The sequence below is a fragment of the Gavialis gangeticus genome, unplaced genomic scaffold (genome assembly GCF_001723915.1).
Source record: "Gavialis gangeticus isolate Ggan-Ray unplaced genomic scaffold, GavGan_comp1, whole genome shotgun sequence".
NCBI lineage: Eukaryota > Metazoa > Chordata > Crocodylia > Gavialidae > Gavialis > Gavialis gangeticus.
The window spans coordinates 62,247,190-62,267,740 of NW_017729032.1; the positions used below are offsets into that span (position 1 = coordinate 62,247,190).

Here is a 20,551-nt window from a genome sequence, read left to right on the forward strand (position 1 = left end):
CTCTTTACAGCAATCACTACTACCCCAGGATGTTAACATCTGTGTACTATCTGCATCAGACAATTTTTACGTGGCTATTAAGTAAAGCCAAAGGCTAAACTTTATTTTTTTAAGTTGGAAATTAAAAGAAGCATATTACAATGTATTTAGCTGTGTTTGCTAGCAAGTAGGAGCTACAGTCAGGATTAGGGATGCATTGGAGTAAAGGCCCTACGGAGTAGAAAGGAAAGCCCGCAGGAGTTCATATTCTGTACTGTCCAAATATGGCTAATAGTCCTGTACTGTCTGACCAGACTGACCATGCAAAGCCTATGAAATACAAAATTAAATGCCAACATTTAACCAATTTAATTTGTCTTGGAAGCAGCAGAAAGAGGCAGAGGCACTATATTTTTAAATTGGTATGAAAAAAGCCTGTCCCATTGCCTCAACTCTTCTGTCTCAGTTGGAATGATAATATTTTCCAGTTCTGATACAAGACCGATGCTAAAATACCTTTGTAATCCCCGCCACATCCTGAACTGCCATGCTTAGCCCAACATCTAGGCCACTACAGTTAATGTGAGAAACTGTAGCTAGGATGTAGCTAAAAAATCACCCATCTGCATTACAAACTTGTTATAAGGGAAAATCTGCAACCCTGAATTTGTTTATAGTATACATATGCATAGCAACAACAAAGCAAAGTAATAGATTAAGTACCCATTTTTCTGGGTGAGAAATACTTTGCCTTAAGCCTCATTTTGTGAGTTCACTTGTCAAATGATTGTTACAACAAGGGCCAGTAATTATGAATTTTGGCCTGGCATGGTGAAAGCACCTGGCAGTATGCATTCTGAGCTGGGGCCTACACTGAGTCAGAGGAGGGGACACATATGGACATCAAATCCAAAAAAATATTTTAATAAAAATGCAAGAAGTTGATGTATTGAATTTTGACCCCAATCACAAACAAAATTATTCCTGCCAGCAGGAAGCTGGGATTATATTAAAATAATTTGTGTAGAGGAAAGACCTGTATTGCTAGTTTGACACATGAATATACAGGAGAGAGAGAGCTAAATTTCAGGCAGTCACATCAGTTCAAGATACAGGCTTACAGACTATTTTATTGTTTAATGGTTCAATTCAGCTTGCATTATTTTTAATGCGAAATGGGAAAAAAAATACAAGAAATATTACTTCTGGCTATATAAGGACTTCTGGAATTAAAATAGAGAACTGAAATGTGTGTGGAACTGATCAAAAGCATTCATTGCATTTCCCCCACAATCTGTATGAATGAAGAAAATTTAGCAGTTTTCTTGTTTGATTTTTAAAATGATTAGGTCTGCAGGGTGCGGAAATCTTTCTGAATTTCTGTAGTGCTCACCATAGCATAGAAACAAGAGAAACACCCCTGGCTTTGACAAGAAGAGATTGTTTGCTGTTATGCTTGAACAAGCATTTCTGGGGTTCAGAGAGCAGTAGATACAGAACTTCAGAACTCCAATAACTGAGAAAATACTTTTGAAAAAAAATGAAACCATCATTTTGGAAGATTGAGAAGCACCCTCTGAAATTCCTGTTGGCAAAAAAACAGAAAAAAATGCCATATCACATCACTGAAACAGGGAAAAAAGAAACCAGACACTGTGTTTCATCTTTTATCAGTTAGTTAACCTGAAATCTAATCTGTTCAGAAGAAATATCTGGAAAGCCAGGATATTCTGTTCAGTTTCTCCCTTCTTTAAATTCAGACAAAGAACTGCCTCATAGAATTCTGTTCCCGTGTGTTTTCTTGGCATCAGTTTACAATAAGCACTCAATCATTTCTTATTCCTGTGGCCTTTACTGAAATGATATTAATCATTACAAACTCATTTGGTCTGAGGCCCCACTCAAATTGACTAGCTGTACCATGTTTATGAACTGTGCTCTCTCTCTAACCTATTTTCTTACTGTTGTTAACATTTATATCTTTAAGCCTGGTTCTGACTCAGGCTGGCCCTACCCACACTGACTGGCCAACCTGTCTGTTTAAATACTAAGCACATTTATAAGACCCTGGAAACCCAGGTATCTCACTACAAACACCTCTGAAATGAAGGTGTCACTCTGGTGTGAAATGCAGGACCAATCTAGGATACAGCCCACACACAGTATGTCCATGTAGTGCAATGCTAACTTGGACATTTCCATACATAAAGCATTGTGCTATGGGGACACACACAGTGATGAAATCTGTTCCACCTCATGATCTTCCATACTTTCTCTACTTTTGATTTTATTTTGAATACACATTTCCATCCCTCTCTTTTTTTTTTTGACTGCACCAGCTCTGCACGGGTTGTTAAAGCCCCAGGGACTCAAAACCAGATCCACAAAAGTATTCAAGATGCCTAGCTTCTATTTAGACACATGCTCATTGATTTTAATGAGCTTAGGGATTTTAATACATTTGAGGGTCTGGACCTAATATTAGATTGGTGGTAGAAAGACACAATAAAAAGAAATATGTAGAGATTTGTTTGCATGCAGAGGATAGCCGGGAAGCTCTGCTCCAGGGGCAGCTGCATCATAGCTATTTTTGTGCTCCCCACAGAAGCGGCACCTGGAGCTGCTTCCCTGGGTCTACGTCCCCCACCCCCTGGTTATACTATTGTTTGCATGGACCAAACAACTCAGCAGAGCCTCTTATGTACCTGGCCAGATAACACACAGATCAAGTGAGCCAGTGCATGGTAGGTGTATCAATGGTAAGTTGATCTTATACTGCGGTATAAGGTAGAGTCCAAATTGGGGAATTTTACTACTGACTTCAATGGGAGCAGAGTTAAAGCAGTGCCAAAAGCTTTTGCAAATCCAGACCACATGCTGAAGAAATGATTTCAGTAAACTGAAAAAGATGTGCAAATGGTCTGTGCAAGTGGTCTGACCAGCAAAACTTGTCTTTTTTTATTTGTCCTCTGATTAACATTTCTTCACAATTTAAATACGTTAGTGATGTATGGTGATAGACAGCAATATAGATAGACACACTAGACTCTATACACAGTCAGGTTATTTCCTCACAGCATTATTAGACCAGATTTCTTTACAGCATTGTTAGCTAGACCTTAGTAGCCACTGAAAAAGGAAAGAGTCAGATTTTATAAAAGATCTTAAAATTATACTCACTGCTAGTAGAGGACATACGGCTGTACTCAGACCTGCAAAACAAATATCTTAGCTCAGTGAGGCTGCACCAAATTTAATTATTTAAAATATTATATAAACATCTGGCAAAGAAAACCATAACCAATAACATTCTCATTAACTTTTCAACCTCAAAATCTGCATGTTGTTATTTTTATAATAAAATTACTCAGTGAAACAGGTTTGAAAAATCAGCTTAGAATTGCTGGCATTTTGCAGGAATATAAAAAGTATCTATATGGAATATAAACATGGGAGAAACTCTATACTTAGGGCTGTAACCAGCTTTCCAAGATTGCTAGAGTTTTATCCACTCCCCAATCCTCCTTATCTAATATCCTGTAAATGCTATTTTGTCCCTGAAATTTTTTCATGCATAATTTATACAAGGGATAGAATTTTGTGTTGTCCTTTGGGCAAGGATTGAGGAGAATCAGAAAAAAATGTTTTGAAGATAGGAATGGTTAGAGTGAGGATTTTTATTTTTGAAAAGCTTCTTTTATAGTTTTATTTTTTAAATAGTGGCTCCAACAAAGCATCTGTCTAGAAGTTCCACGTTAGTTTGTATTCAATTGGGCTTAGCACAGCTTGTGCCATTCAGTATTTTGAGGAAGGCAGAATACTTGATTGTGCAGCAGTTCATTGCATCACTTCAAACCTTTGAAAACTTTGCTTTCTCCTGAAGGGGGTTAATGCACTTTCTTAATCATCAATTTAGATATTCAAGATTCCAGTGTTAAAATAAAAATGTAAGCCCTTTTTGTTGTGATGTATCAATAACAAGAGATTCTTCTTAGATATCCTAGTTTATTTATACAGTGTTATCAAAAACTATCACAGCTTTGCAATATATTTGATGTTTTACTTAAAGTCCAAGTTCCTGGAGTCTAGCAGTCCTGTGAGTATATCAGATTTTAAATTTCATTTTTAAAGCAAGTTTTTGGCACTCATAGTTTGAGTAAAGTTTCAAAACATGGCCCAAGTGTTTCCTAAAGTCTCATAAATGACAAAAGCAAAGAAAAGAACCCAACATTTAATTCTTTTTCAAAAAGTTCTTATGATTTTTAAGCCAATATTACGATTTTTGAGGTCCAGTTCATGGCTGTTGAATGCATGGGGTTGCAATACTATTCAGAGTTCACCTCAGCCCACCTGCACACCCTCAGCTGTGCTTTGTTCCACCCCAAAAATATAGATCAGCAGAGCTTCTGACCACAGGTGTCTTCACACCTATCTCCTGCAAAGTGAAACAGGACAGACAGGCTATTTGGGATTTTTCACTAAGATGTCAGGTCCAAATTTGAATTGTTGTTCTATTTAACTGAAGACACTGCTATTTTAAATAATAATTCACACTAGCAAACTTAGCTCTGAGATACTGTCTGGAAATAGGTGCCTTTTAGGCATACACCAAATATCTTCATCATGTGGATGCTCTGAGTATCACAACCCCACCCTTTCCCCATCCATGGACACAAGCTAGTCAGAATTATGGCAAGATTGTGTACTCCTTTCTTCCTCCTAGCCCCCACTAGGGTGGTTTCATTTGGTTCGGCTTTCTGTTGGGAGATGTACTTGTTCTTCCAATGGATTAATCTGTGATGATCAGCAACAGTGGCTACTTTAGTGTAAACCTACACTGCTTATGTTTTAAATAGTAGGGAGATAATATTTTGCCTTTGCTTATTTCAAACGGAAAACAAATACTATTATTTCACACCATTATTTAATACTCAAACATGTGCTAGGCGCTTCATAGAACATGTAGAATTAATTAACCCTGCAGCAAAGGACTGAACTGACATTCTAAATAAAATGAAAAATGATACAAGAAAAATAATAAAGATGGTGACTGAGAAGGAAGACAAGACCATGGTTGCTTAGAAACCAATGTACACTTTTAATAGGTTTTGAGGTACAATATTTTTGTAATTCTAATATGGTTTTAGCTAATGTTTTATTTATTTTGACTGCAGATCTGACAATATTGAATTAAAATATCACACAGAACACTAAACACATACACAGAGGTGCTATTTGTATCATCACTGGCAATCTGAATCAGTCTGTTACATTTTGTTTGGCCCTTGCAGCAAAATACCAGTGTTAGTTAAAACTCTTTAACATTTTGATTAAATTATCCCAAATCCATCAAATATAGGATGGCTGTATAATATAACTGGCTTGTGGAATAAATAGGAAAAAAATAATACAGTGCTACCTTTTCACAACAGACAGCTAGCTAAATTCTGGTGCCTTTGCAAATATTTTAAGTCTTCTAGGATACTACACCAAATAAACATTCACTTTGACAAAGCCATAAAGTAGAAATCTCCCAGGTCATCAAGGCTATCTTCCTGCCATATCATTTTGGTTCCTCTACTTCATTATCTACAGCTATCCCCCGCCTTCCCCTGCTTGTTTAAACAGTGCCTTTTACTACTTTCCTCATGGGACAGACTACTGCAGAATCTGGAGGCCTGGACAGATGACATGTTTACACCATTATAACCAGCATTCTACCAGTGTAAAACAGGGTGGACAGATGATGTAAACTTCTGCACGGGGTTAATTTTTCTCAATCTGTTATTGAATCACCCTTGAAAACATTATGGTTAGGGCCAGATTAACTCTTTTGTGGTCCCTAAGCAAACACACTTGTGGGCTCCCAGCTGCAGATCAAATGTTTATGTTACTTTTTTTTTTACTCAATATGTAAAATAAGCACAACTGGGCCCCCTCTTCACTTAGGGTCCTAGGCATGTACCTAGTTTGCCTATGCATTAATCTGGCTGTGATTATGATAAAATGCCATCATTGTAAATTACACAGATGGAGGTGCCGTCTGTTCACGTCTTATCCCAGGAAAGCTATTTGCTAGGGGTGCACAGATAAGAGATTTTTTGGGCCAATACCAATGGCCGATTTTTAATGAGCCATATTGGCCAATACCAATCTGATTCTGATATGCAGCTGGGCAGCTTGGAGCTCAGCGTTCGGCTGGTAAGTCTGTTTGGGGGGGACGGGGAGGGGAGGGGGAAGGGAAGAGGCAAGCTGGGCAAATCGAGGCCCCCGTAGAAAGGGAGGGAGTGGGGCTGGGGCAGGGGTAGGGGCAAGCACTGCACAGCTGAGGTAGGGCACAGGATGGAGACACAAGGGGCTTGTCCAGGGGTGCCGGGGGGGGGGCAGCTCTCACCGCTATGCACACCCTGGGAGGGCATGGGAGGTGTGTGCCCCCAGTTCTATGTGCAGGGCAAGAGTGGGCTGCTACTGCAGGCTGTGCCAGGCTCTTCCTGGCTGGAGGCTGGGCCTGATCATGCTCGGGGCAGGTGGTGGCAGTGCTGGGAGGAAGGCTGCAGCCATTCCAAAATTCACTGTAGCCCCTCCAATCCCCCCTCCCAGCACTGTTGCTGACCGGCCCAAGCACAGCCCGGCCCAGCCCCCCACCAGGAAGAGCCCAGTGCTACCCCGGCCCCAGCCTGCTATGCCAACCCGCCTTCGCGCCGCACACAGATCCAGGGGCAGACCACCCCCCAGGCCCTCCTGGGGTGTATGCAGTGGCAGGAGCTGCACCCTCTCCCAGCACGCAGCTCAGTCCCACACTCCACCCTGGCTGGCCAGCACCTGTGCCTATGCCTGCCCCTGCTCCAGCCCCACTCTCTCCCTCACTGTGGGGGCTTTGGTCTGGCCCCCCACACTCCTTCTGTCCCCTTGCCCCTTCCCCCACAACAGACTTACCAGCCAGACTTGGCTGTTCTCCATACTGCTGGGCTGTGCTCCTGGCTGCCTGTGTGCTGCACTGCAGCTGTACACATACACATGGTATTTATCAGCCACATTATTGGCCACTCAGCCAAAAAAAAGCTGATTGCCAATACAGCCAATTATCCTTACAGTGGCGCCAATCCGATATGGGACTGATGTATCAGTGCACCTCTACTATTTGCCCAAGCCACTTGTTTCCCCATCTAGAGGTGAGGTGCTATAAAAGCCACCTACTTCATTCAGTTACCATTAGATAACTGCTCATTAGTCTCTTTGGATTCTAGTATAATTTAGTAAGGTGTTGTATGTTATATCAGCATAAACATGTATTCCATCTAGGTCCTGAATTTTGAACACAGATGGGGCTAAGGACTCAGGATACCTCTATACTGCAGCTTGACCTTGTGTTCACTAAAGTTAATGGCAAATCTCCCAGTGATGTAAGATCAGGGCCAAACTGCCTGGTAGCACCTAGGATAGACACAAGGCTTTGTAGGAGCTACTTTGCCCACCTCAGTGGATGAAGCTAGACTGCTCTTAGTGGTGGCAGATGACAGGACATGGAGCAATGGTCTCAAGTTGCAGCAAGGCAAGTTAGATATGAGGAAGAATTTTCTCAATAGGAGGGTAGTAAAACACTAGAACAGGTTACCTAGAGAGGTTGTGGACTTTCCATCCTTGGAGGTTTTTAAGACCCAGCTAGACAAATCTTTGGCTGGAATGATCTAGTTGGGGATGGTCCTATTTTGAGCAGGGCATTGGACTAGATGGCCTCCTGAGGTCCCTTCCAACCATAATTTTCTATGATTCTATAAGGTCTGTGAAGTACCTTACAAGTGGTGGGGGAGAAAAACAGAGGCCTGTTTACTCTCCAGTCAGTTATCTGTCAGAAGGATAATGAGACACTCCATAACCTTCAGTCCCTCTTGCTGCTTAGTGGAGTGGAAAGTCAAGAGATGCAGTAGGATCATATGATGATAGGAAAATCAGACTGAAAGGAACCTCATGAGTTCATCTAATCCAGCCCCCTGTTCAAGGCAGGTCATCCCTGACCAAACCATATCAGTTAAGTGTCTGTCTAATTTGTGCTTGAAAATTTCCAGGAATGGAGATTCCACCTACTTCCTAGGTAACCTGTTCCAATATTTGACCATCCTCATCATCAAAAAGTTCTTCCTAACTTCCGACCTAAATTTTTCCTGCTGAAGCTTGAATCCGTTGCTCCCTAGTCCTGTGCAATAAGGAAACAGAGAAAAGTCTATCTCCATCCTCTTTATATTTGTTCTCATGGGTGACTGGTGCCTCTTGACTGGGAGGCGAGGGGGAGTCCCCCCCATGGCCGATCACACCGACCAGGGACTTCCAGCCGCACCACTGGCACTTCTGGGTGGGTGCAATTGGCTGCAGGGGGACCACAGGGATCGCTTCTCCTGGTGCCCCCACTCATCAGCAGCACTTTCGGGGGGGCACCAGCACTCTCACCTGTCCCCCCCTGCCTGGGAATGCTGGCTGTCAGGGGGTGCATCAGCACTCTCAAGGGGTGCACGTGCACCCCCATGTACCCCCGACGTGTTGCCACTGTTTGTTTTTCAGGTATCTGAAAACTGTCATCAAATCCCCCTCCTGTTTTTTTTCTCCAGACTAAATAATCCTAGTTCTTTCAGCCTTTCCACATAAATCATGTTTCCCAGTGCTCTAATCATTTTGTCACTCTGTACTCTTTCCAATAAGTCCACATCTTTCTTGAAGTATGGGGACCAAAACTGAACAAAGTACTACAGATGAGGCCTCACCAATGTTGAACAGTGTGAAAGAATCACTTCCCTTGATCTGCAAGAGACAATCCTGTTAATGCAATCCAGTATGCTGTACCTTTGTTGCAACAAGAGTATGCTGTTGGCTCCCATTCATTTTATAGTCCACTGGTCCTTCTCTGCAGCACTGAAAACTAGCCAGTCATTCCCAGGTCCTTCTCCACAGTACCAGAGACTAGCCAGTCATTTCCCAGTCTGCATTTGTGCATGCAATTATTCCATCCTAAGTGCAGGACCTTACATATGTCCTTGTTCATCTGATGGATTTCAGACCATTTCTCCAGTCTATCCAGATCATTCTGGATCCTAGACCTACCATCCAGAGTATCTGAAACTCCACCCAACTTGGTGTCATCCACAGATTTGCTAAACATACACTCAAGCCCATCCAGGGGTCAAAAACTCCACCCCCCCCGGATATCCAGAGGTCAAAAAACTCTCCCACACTGCTCTTTTGCAGTGTGGAGAACAGCTTAATGTGTGGTATATGGTGCCACAGACATGTCTGTGGCACCACACACTTTATAACCACACTCGTCTGGATGCAGCCTAACTGCGCAGTAACATGCTGGCAAAACCCATGCTAATATGCCACTGTGCAGTAGTATTAGGGTACTGCACAGTTTGCATCTGTAAAAAACCCTGCGCTGGTGCTACTGTCCGGTAGTGCCAGTTACTGCACATTTAGTACTTGGTTATCCAGGTATTAAATTTAATGCGCATTAATGAATGTGTAGACACATCCAGTGTATCCCATCTGGCCCTGCTGACTTGAAAACATCCAGCTTCTCTAAGTATTCCTAACCTATTCTGCCACTACTTTAGGCTGTATCTGCCCCTATCTTTGTTGCTGACTGCACTTGTCACCTGGTAGTCTGCAAGATGTCATAAGCAAGTGGTTAGGTGACAGATCAGAGGAGGAGAGAAGATGCTAAACAAAGTTAAAAATTGGGGATAGGGTCTGAGCTGGATGTTGGACCCGAGTCTCCATCATAGTCTTTGCAGTAGCAGTGTCATTTCTGATCATGGCATGACACAGTATTGTGGTAGGGACCTGCCTCCTCTAGAAAATAGGGGCTCAAAGATTCTGAGCAGTGGTTTAAAGTTAGCACGCATTTGCCACTGGTTGCCATATGTGTGAGATGAGCCTTGAATCAGATGAGGGTTTCATGTAGGAAGGAATTAGTAATGACTGAGGACTTTCCTGTCCTGGTGGGAATGTAACTATTGTTTTGCTCACAGCAAATAATCTGCCATTGAAATTAAGGCTGACCCCAAATTCTGGTAGATTTTCAGTCTACCAGAACAGCGACAATAAACAGGCCCAAACTATCTAGCAAAGAAAGACAAATTTGTCACCATGCAGCTTTTATGCTTTTAGTTTTTAGAAGTGACTTCAATTATTGAAAAAGAAATGTAAACACATTGGAAGCCTCTATTCCTTGGTCTTAACAAGAGGTCAGATCTAACAGCACTCCTGCCTGTTCCCTCTTCTCACTCTACACTGGTGTGATGGCAACCTACTGTATTGAGATGTCTCATAGGACCTAATCTTTCATGTCACAGAGGCCGTGTCTACATGAGACGCTGACTGTACAGTAGTCCAAAAATACTGTGCAGTAGCACATCACAGCACAGACAGTTCTTGTACACTACTGCACAGTACTGTTAGGCTACTGGGCAGTAGTGTCACCTAAAAGATGTTTGCCAGCACTCCTGTACTGTAATTTCAGTTACCGCGCATTTATTCAGTACTTGCTAATACAAGTACTAAATAAATGTGCAGTAATGACTGCACAGTAGGGTCTTGTGTAGACATACCCATCTATACCTAAATGCTTACATGATATTTTCTGCCTCTTGTCAGCTCTTAAATAGATTGCTGAATAGAGAACACAGAGGCAGACCATAGTACAGTGGTTAAGGCAAAGAGCTATTAGTTAAGAGAATGTTCTGTCTCTAGCTTTGACACTGGCTCATTCTCTGAGCTAGGGCAAGTCACTTTATTCCTGTGGGTCAAATTAGGATCTCAGTTTCAACTGGCATAAATTCAAAATAACTCTATTGGCTTCACTGGATTTCTGCTACTGTAAACAAAGATCATTGCACTGATGTAACTGAGAACAGTTTATTTTAAAAGAATTGATGTGGATTTCTACCAAGGCAAGTTCAGAATATGACCATCTGTGTCTTGGTTTTAACTATTAGGGGGCTTAGAAACATGAGTGATATTTTTAATCTCCTAAATATATCTGGATAATAATACCCATATCAATGCATGCTATATACAGCGATGTATTTTCCAGGTGGCTAAAAGTATGAAGTTTACCTGTCTTTTTTCCTTGTTAATTGCACAGGTGTACAAAAGACAGCAATGCAGTAATAATCATATAATGCATGTATTAGTTATAGCAGAGGACTGAACAGTTCTCCCAGTAAATATAATTTAATAGTAATGACTATAAGCAACTAAAAGTTGTTTTTAATGACTACACCCCTTATAATAAATGACAAGGTTTGTCTGTTTAAAAGGTGCACTGAAACTTCTACACAACATTGGTCTTGAAACAATTTCTGTAATGGAGCATCAGAAATTTGTGCATCTGGATACTCAAAACACATGTTGTTGTATATGACATGTCAAGTGCTATAGCTATATAAAGTGTAAAAGTTACAAGAAAAAAACCAAGGTAAAAATGGGGCTTAAAAAAGCAGCAACAATAATTTGTTTTCCTGTGAGTTTCATATAAAGAGATGGGATATTTGACAATAGATAGTTCCTAGATAATGGATGTCAATCAGGTACAAGTACAGATTCATAAGTGGATCTCTCCAAGATGAGACATATGGCACTAGTACTGCCTCTGTTCTTAGAGTCCCATGAGGCTTATAGAGCCATAGCAAGTTGGAGAAGTATTTTATTCCCATTTTACTGTAAGGTAAACAAAGCCACAGAGAAATATAATGACCTCTCCAAGACCAAACAGGGAATATCTACACATTCATTAATGAGCCATAATTATGTCGCATTAAGTTTAGTGCCTACAATCACAGATACAGTACAAGCCGTGTTAACTAGCATTTTAGTACCCGGCATACTCTACTGTTGTCGCTCCACATGCAGCTGCTGCCATCCCCCATCCCCTGCTCTGTGTGTGGCCGCTGCCACCCCCAAACCTGCTCCACGTCTGGCCAAAAACCACTGCCTCAGGTAACCAGAATTTTTAGATTACCGACACCCCCCATTCCCCACTCATGCCAGATAACAGAGCTTTTACTGTACTAACTTAATGTGCTGCAATTGGCGCTAGTGTGCATTAGCATGTTTTTTGCCAACCATGCTAATGCGCAGTAGAATTAGTCTACTGCAACATTAGTGTCTTATATAAACACACCCACGGTCAGCCAGTTGTAGAGCCGATGGTAGACATGCCAGACAATGATACCACACACACACCAGGTAGTAATCAACTCTGATAACACAATGATAGACAGACAGTTAGTGAAAATTCATTCATTCAAAAAACAAAAAACCAAAAAACTGTTGCCAGCTAGAAAGTTTCTGTAGTTTGCTAAATGTACATTTAACAGTAGATTGTAGAGGATGTACACTCTAATAGGATAAAAAAAGGCATCAATTTGTTTTTTTCATGTTGATGTTCTTGCAATATCACCCAGGAGCTGCTCATTATTCACAAAACCACAATTTTTCTGCCTCCCAAAATTATGGTTAAGCAGAAATGAATTTACTGTGCAATGTAAGCATTAAGACATATATACAACTGAACATTTATCTTAATGACGTATCATACAGAAAAATGCCCTTTTTCTTAACTCAAAAGTGTTTTCTCTAGACTTTCATTAAATGATTCATTCATTCTTTGAATTTTGGTAGAAAGCTCCTTGAAATTGCAGCTGCAAATGCCTCCTAATTAAGGTGGGAAGAAAATTAGAAGTTAAGGCAGACATTGAAAATATTATTAAGGTAACACCTCAGACTGTTTATTGATGTTACGTTTTTCTACGTTTAATCCAGACTAAAGCTATTATTATATACACGTGGATGTCTGCAGTACAAATTAAAACTGGCTCCGATCCAAATTAACTTTAATCCTCATTCAATGAGGACCAGTTAATGCAGGCTAGGGCAATCCAAATTAGGCAATTTAAACTGTATTAATAAACATGTATATATGGCATTGCTTTTAGGAAAACCAGTCCTTAGGAACTCAGATAAGCATTCCTTAGGAATGCAGATAAGCATTGCAAATATCACTCCTCTCAAGGGAAACTCAAGTGGGTTTCTGGAACACAACAGAGGCTATCAGGCAGGTGACTAAGTATCAGTATCCTGACTAAGCCCCTAGCCTGCCCAAGCACTGGTCTGTGAAGAAGGGGGCAAACCCCCTTGATTGTCTATTAACCCTCAATTTGAATGGAAATTTGATTCAAACTGTGTGATGCAAATCAGTTAACACAGTTTAGAAAACAGTAAGCACACCTACAAACACTCTCAGTTGTTAACTCTTACAACTGTACATAGGCATTCAGACTCTAGGCCTTGGTCCCTCATCCACTGACTTCAATGACAGAAAGAACAAGTCTTATAGTTTTAAAACTGCATAAATAAATACTAAAATTATTTCAAGATAGCTTTGTTTTAGTACTGCAAGCCGAAAAAGAACAGTCCACAGAAAAAAGGGCCTCACTGTTCAAACAAATGGTCACAAATCACAAAATCCATATGGATTAATGTTAATAAAACCCAGAAAATGTACGAACATATGATATTGCAAATCACTCTCTCAAACAAGTTAGCGTGAATTTTTCTAGCTCTTTGTTTTTCTTTATAATTGTAATACTTGCATATTAGAGAGAGATAAAAAGAAAATCTTGCCCTTCTTTAATATCCTGGCTTTGATTTTGTTTTGTTTCCCTCATTTTTTTCCCTAATTAAAGCAGACGATACCCATAAGAAAAAGAATTAAAGTAATGTATATTTTGTTCTGCCCAAATATGCAGTGCTCATTGATATTAATGGGTGTTATGCCACAGTATGAAACTGTTTCTAGCCTTTTGAGGTAAAGAAGGTGGTTCCACAACAGTTGAAACCAAGCAATGATTTTGAAAAGGCAGGACTATGCAGCCACTCCCTGTGCCTGAAGAAGGGTGACTGCACCTGAAATCTTGCAAAGAACTTTTTCCCAACTACTTAGTTGGTCTAATAAAAGATACCACATCTATCCAAACAACCTTGCCTGTTGGAGAATTAGGTACATTTAGTAAAGCCAAAAGGTGATGCTGAAGCTCTTTCAAATCTCATTAATAAGCAGCCACTATAAACTAATTAGCTTATATGTTCTCTTTATTTAGGTACTTGACAACTCAGCTCAATTTATTCCTTTATGATTTTGTATTGTGAAATCCACTATTTTTGTTCTGAAGCCTACTTACCAACCTGGTTAATTAAAGAATAGAAATATACTTTTTTAGTAGATTTGTAAAATGAAGGCTTCAAGCCATAACTGATTTCTGCTGAAGAACCATGGGTTGCCTTTTGTAGGCAACAGCAGCAGCAACTCAAGGGAAAAGCAGAAATAAAATACATTTTCTATAACCATGTAATTATTCAATCACTTGTTAGATGCCAGATAACAGTTTTAAAAATACTATATACAGGTTTGTCTATAATAGCTCAGACATCATTAGAAATGAAAATGGATCACAAACAGGGCTGAACACAGGCATGGACGAACCAGGCAGACACCTGGGGCCAGGAAAGAAAGGGGGCCTGAAAATGGTAACTTATTATTATTATTATCATTGGCAAAGGGGGGCCCAATACTAAAAGTCTGCCCAGGGCCACCAGGAGTCTAGGTACGGTGCTGATCACAAAGGCTAGTTTTGCTATGAAGTCAATGCACTATTGTTCACTGAGTAACAGAAACCACTTGATAGGAAACTCTTATTGAAATCGCCACTTGTCTCAAGAAGCATCTTAACATGATTGTCAAACATAACAATGTAATGGTGCTGTTGTTGTTATTGTAGCTGTGATGGTCCAGAAAAGTATGTAAGTAGCAAGATTTACAAGGGAAGTAATAGCTCTTATTGGGCCAGGTTTATAGTTGGAAGAGAGGTTAGATAAGCTTTCAGAGCTTTCAATCTTTCATCTCTGGGAAAGAAGGTAGGGCATTTTTGTGCTGAAAGCTTGTTTAACATGCCCCTGAACAATAAACACTGATCTAACAAGAGATATTACCTGCCTTCAAAAATCTGATTTCTCAGACTTAAAAATAGTCTGTTGATCCTTTTTACATCAATGAAATACCTAGAGAACAGGGAAGCCAGTTCAGTTTCTGTTAGAATTGTTATGGAATCAAAATAAGGAGAAACAGGATTTCCACTAAGCAAATAATATGGCCGTTTGGTTTGGTGAGTAAACTGAAATATAAACACTGTGAAAGAAACATAAACAACATACTTATCAGACATAAGAAATCTGCTAAACTGAGTTAAAAATAATTCAAATGCACTGACCTACTTTCTCTGCAGATATATTTCAGTGGAAAGCATTTGAGTTTATTACCTTATGTCACAGTCAAAATTCCTTAAGATAAACTGTACTGCTAAAGCTACGCATTCCAGTGTCAAACCTGTGACAGGGATGCTACATAAAATTGTCAGCTTTAACATCTCATCAATGCCCAGCATAAGCAGCTGCCATGCTGATCACTAAGGTCTAAAGGCTAATGACACCATCTGGGTCAAATCCTTCAAAGTGCCTCTCCTAACAAAACACAGGTCTTTCTCTTCCAGATGAGCATCGCAAATTAAAAGCGACTTGACGTGTCAAGGATGTCTTGCGCTTTGACCCAGCCATGAATTAGCTGATTATCTTATTCACATGCCAGATTCTGAGAGAGTGAAACTAAAATCCTGTTGTCACAAGGATGGAAAAAATGTCTGGATCCTTTCCTTGATGCTGATAGCAAACACTTTAGTCTTTGGGGATTGGTTGTGTTCACAAGGTTGCAATTAAGGTAAAAGGAGATAGTGTGCGTACTTCTTAGGGTTACAGAAGCATGCAGAAGAATGTTCAATATTGGATTTTGTTAATTTGGTTCTGATAAATGTAAAGAGAAACTGTAAACCTATTGCTATTGTCATCTGAATCTCTTTTAATTTGTACTATCAATTTTTCAGTCTATTTATGTTGTCTTTCTGATAGCACCTGTGGCAACGTACATTTTAGTGTTTAGTCACACTTTGCATCTTATGATCACATGAGATAAGAACACAGAATTATAGAATAATAGAAAATTAGGGCTGGAAGGGACCTCAGGAGGTCATCTAGTCCAACCCCCTGCTCAAAGCAGGACCATCCACAACTAGATCATCCCAGCCAAGGCTTTGTCTAGCCGGGTCTTAAAAACCTCCAAGGCTGGAGAGTCCAGAGTCTCTCTGATTCCAGTGCTTTACTACCTTCCTAGTGAGAAACTTTATCCTAATATTTAATTTAAACTTCCCTTGCTACAACTTGAGACCATTGCTCCTTGTTCTGTCATCTGCCACCACTGACAAGAGTCCAGCTCCATCCTCTTTCGAACCCCGCTTCAGGCAGTTGAAGGCTGCTATTAAATCCCCCCTCAGTCTTCTCTTCTGCAGACTAAATAAACCCAGTTGCCATGGCCTCTCCTCTGAAGTCATGTGCCCCAGCCCCCAAACCATTGTTGTTGCCCTCTGCTGGACCCTCTCCAATTTGTCCACATCCTTTCTGTAGTGGGGGGCCCAAGACTAGGTACGGTACTCCAGATATGGTCTCACCAGTGCTGAATAGAAGGGAATAATCACTTCCTTTGATCTGCTGGCAACACTCCTACTAATGCAGTCCAGTATGCCATTATCCTTCTTCGCAACGTGGGGACACTGTTGACTCATATTTGGCTTATTATCCATTGTAGCCTCCAGGTCCTTTTCTTCAGAGCTTCTGCCCAGTCAGTCATCCCCCAACTGGTACTGGTGCATGGGATTGTTCCATCCTTAGTGCATGACTTAAGTGCACTTGTCCTTATTGAACCTCATTAGATTTGTTTTGGTCCAATCCTCCAATTCACTGATGTCTCTCTGAATCCTAGCCCTACCCTCCAGTATATGTACTATTCCCCCCAGGAGCCTGGTGTCATCTGCAAACTTGCTGAGGGTGCACTCCATCCCATCTTCCAGGTCACTGATGAAAATATTGAACAAACCCAGCACCAGGACCACTCATGGGGCACTCCACTTGATACCAGCTGCCAACTAGACATCAAGCCATTGACCAGTACACTCTGAGCCTGATCATCCAGACATTTTCTATCCACTTTACAGTGGATTCTTCCAACCTGTACTTCCTTACCTTGCTTATAAGAATGTTGTGGGGCTACGTACAGACAGTCAGAAAGCCTGAGGCTGAATCGATTCACTTTTTGCAAGTTAATCTAAGCTGCAGAGATTAAACTGAGAAGCAAGTGCGCACACATTCACTACTGATTCGGGAAATGCAGCCACGTATCAGCAGTGGCTCAGGCCAGAAGCCAGGGTGCATTAGAGCACACCTCCCAGCCTGCCATCACTGCCAAAGGGAAGGAACTGAATCTTCAAGGCTTTTCCCCACCTCCCTGCTCAAGTGGGGGGGGAGGGGCAAGGCCAGGCCCTATCCTAGGGCTAGCACACCAGAGGATGAGGGTTTAAATCCCCTCCCTGGCCCACAAGGGACCCCAACCTGGGTCTGCCTGGGTGTGGGGACAGTGCCTGCTTCAGTGCCCAGCTTCTGCCCTGCCCCTGCTCCCAAGTTGGGGAGGGGGGGAAGGCAGCCTGTGCCAGGCTGAGGAGGGGGTAGGTGGGGAAAAAGTTAGTGGCACTGAATTCATAAAAGCTTGAATAAGAATAGTCCTCTCTGAAGCAAGCATGTACTGAACACAGCAATTTGCAACCTCAAGCACACAACAAAGAACAACCAAAAATCTTCACCTAAGCCAAGACATGGCCCAGTAAAACACAGTGAGAGCATACACAGCTTAGTCTAACTTAAAATGAAATGTACTAAACCAAAAAGACAAGAGAAAGCCTTGCATAAGTCTTATGCAATCCTGGGGGTAGTGTCTCTTTACAGCCAGGTATTCAGAAAGTCCTTCTTGGGGACTCTTAGGTGTTAGAGTGGAGATCCCACAGGTTTCATCTCTACTTGGGTTTTTACAGGTGCACTTGCACCCTCTTCTCTCCCTTGGGTGCCTTGACATTAGTATGCTTGTCACCTATAGCACCTTTGGCAGGACTCTCATGCATTCAGTGTCTTTTGTCTCTGCTTTGGTATTTCAGTCTCCCACCTTTTACAGGTTCTGCTTTATAATGGAAATGTAGTTCTCTGCTTTCTCTGGTCACACAAGCCCAAGCAGTCTGGGACCCTCTCCTGTCCCTAAGCTCCCTGTCTCCAGCACATAAAGTGATGAGTGTGCCAGGTCTTTGCCAAGACCTCCCACCTCTCATCCTGGTACTTCAGGGCTTGATCCTGTGCTCACAGGGCATGTCCAGATGTGGATGGATGTTTGGTTCCCTGGGAACAAGTAGCAGCAGTACACCTTGAGCTGCCACTACTTATCCCTGGGGAACACCAATGCCACACGCGCTTTGGTGTGTGGCAAGTTACCCTCGGGGCAGTAGGGGAGGCTGAGACCAGCACTGGGCTGACCCCAACAGCCTTATCTGGGGTCTTGGGGCCCTCATGGGGCTGCAGCTGTGGCAATCCTGCCGGGCAGGGCCCGGCCAACAGCCACAGCACATTTCTAGCTGGCTCCCCTTTTCAGCAGCCCATGCTTCCTCTTGCCTTTTTTCCCCACCCCCTGTGGTATTTTGACTGCTGCCTCTCCCATTTAGTAAAGTACCCACAGCTTCTCTGATCCTCTTCCTGTTACTGACATACTTGTAGAAACCCTTCTTCTTACCCTTCACGGCCCTTGTTATCTGCAACTTCAATTGTGCTTTGGCCTTCCCGATTTCATCCTTGCATACAAGCAAGCTTATACTCCTCCCTAGTTGTTTGTCCAAGTTTCCACTTATAAGCTTCCTTTTTGTGTTTTACCTTACTGAAGAGTTCCCTGCTAAGCCAAGCTGGTTTTCTGCTATACTTGCTAGTCTTCCTGCACATCGGGATGGTTCATTCCTGTGCCTTCAGTAAGGTTCTTTAAAAGTACATCCAACTTTTCTGGACTCCTCTTTCCACCCAGGGGAGGCCTCCCAGGAGATCCTGCTCATGAGTTCCCTGAGAGCCATGACAACATAACTCTCAGACACTGCTGTCTCCATACAAGTCTGGTGTGACAGTGCCTCCCATTTAAGGAGTCAGCTTCCTTACTGACAGCAGCAGCATCTGAAATGAAGCTATAAGAACTCCCCTCTGCCCCCATGGAGTAAGGCAGATGCTGGCCACAAGCAGTGGCAAAGACTAGGGGCAAGAGAGTTAGAGAAATTACAGCCTTGTGATTAAAGCACTGCTGTGATCCTCAAAAGCTTTGGGCTCTATTCCTGACTCTACCACCAACAGACTACCTGTATGACCTTGAACAAGTCATGAACTTGTTCAAGTCATGACCCTGAACTTATGAATACACCAGTAATTCTCAACCAGGGTGCTGCACGATATTGGCACTATTGGGTGTGCAAACATCTACACATGATAAACAGGATAAACCCAGAGATTTCCAATGGGAATCTATCGTGTCAAAACCATTCGGACTTGTGGTCTCTGCAACAGAAGAATTATTGCTCTAGTATCTTTCCATAGCCAAGAAATGAGCGAAAGCTAAGAGCTGGCATGTTCTGAGGGGTGCTCTGAGACTAATGAGAGATGTCCCGAGTCTCAAAAGGTGAGAGCCACTGGTCTACACTGTGACAGCAGAGCACCAAGTCCTGGCACTGAAGAAGCAAGCCTCGCATGACCCTTCTGCATACAGAAATGAGGCGTTGACTACACCTAAGAGCCCCCCAGCACCATACTCCAGACGCAGGCTATTGGCGAGCTCAAAAGCTGGAGCCCAAGGTGCCTCCACCTGCCTGGTTTGTTTCCAGGGATGACACGGAGAGGGCAAGTGGGGCTTATTTCCTTGGTGGCATCTCTGAGGACATCACAGAATCAATGAGTCAGAAGGGACCTAGACAGATCATCTAGTCTGACCCCCTGCCATGGGCAGGAAGGAGCCCTGGGGGTGGGAGGGGTCATAAGACCCCAGCCAGGTGCCCATCCAGTCTCCTCTTGAAGATTTCCAGGGAAGGTGAGAACACCACCTCTCTGGGAAGCCTGTTCCAGGCTCTGGCCACCCTTACAGTGAAGTAGTTCTTCCTAACATCTAACCTAAACCTATCCTCCCTCAGCTTGTGGCCATTGTTCCTGGTGACTCCAAGGGGGGCCCTGGTGAACAGACTTTCCCTGAGTCCCTGCTGCTGGCCCCTGATAGGGTTGTAGGCCACGGCAGCACTACCCCCCCATACCGCCTTTAGCTCTGAGCACCTGGCTCTAAAATGAGAATGACAACATGAGGACCTCTCTGCACAGCTTGAGGGTGAACTCAGCTGTCCGGCTTGAGGACGACCTCTGATCTGCCCCGACAGGCGCAGGCTGTGCTTCTCCACAGCATCGACCAGGGGGATCAACAGCTGCGAGAGGAGCGAAGGACTCTCCCACCCCACTTCCCCTCCACAGCGCGCGCGCGCGCACACACACACACACACACACACACACACACACAAACACACCCCCC

The 20,551-nt window shown here is 42.5% G+C and overlaps 1 protein-coding gene across 2 annotated transcripts in view; it reads right to left on the bottom strand.

Annotated features, from left to right (window-relative positions):
* The window catches only part of FAM124A (family with sequence similarity 124 member A), a 97,602-nt gene that overhangs the window by 76,384 nt on the left and 667 nt on the right, over nt 1-20,551 (bottom strand). Inside the window, exons 1-2 of one of the 2 annotated variants that reach the window (XM_019525391.1) lie at nt 4,330-4,391; nt 3,160-3,191 (exon numbers count right to left, since the gene is read on the bottom strand). In XM_019525391.1, coding sequence (XP_019380936.1) covers nt 3,160-3,175 — 16 coding nt within the window. In that variant the 5' untranslated portion in view covers nt 3,176-3,191; nt 4,330-4,391. Of the gene's footprint in view, nt 1-3,159; nt 3,192-4,329; nt 4,392-20,551 lie in introns of those variants that run through there. The other variant, XM_019525390.1, reaches the window with a different exon arrangement.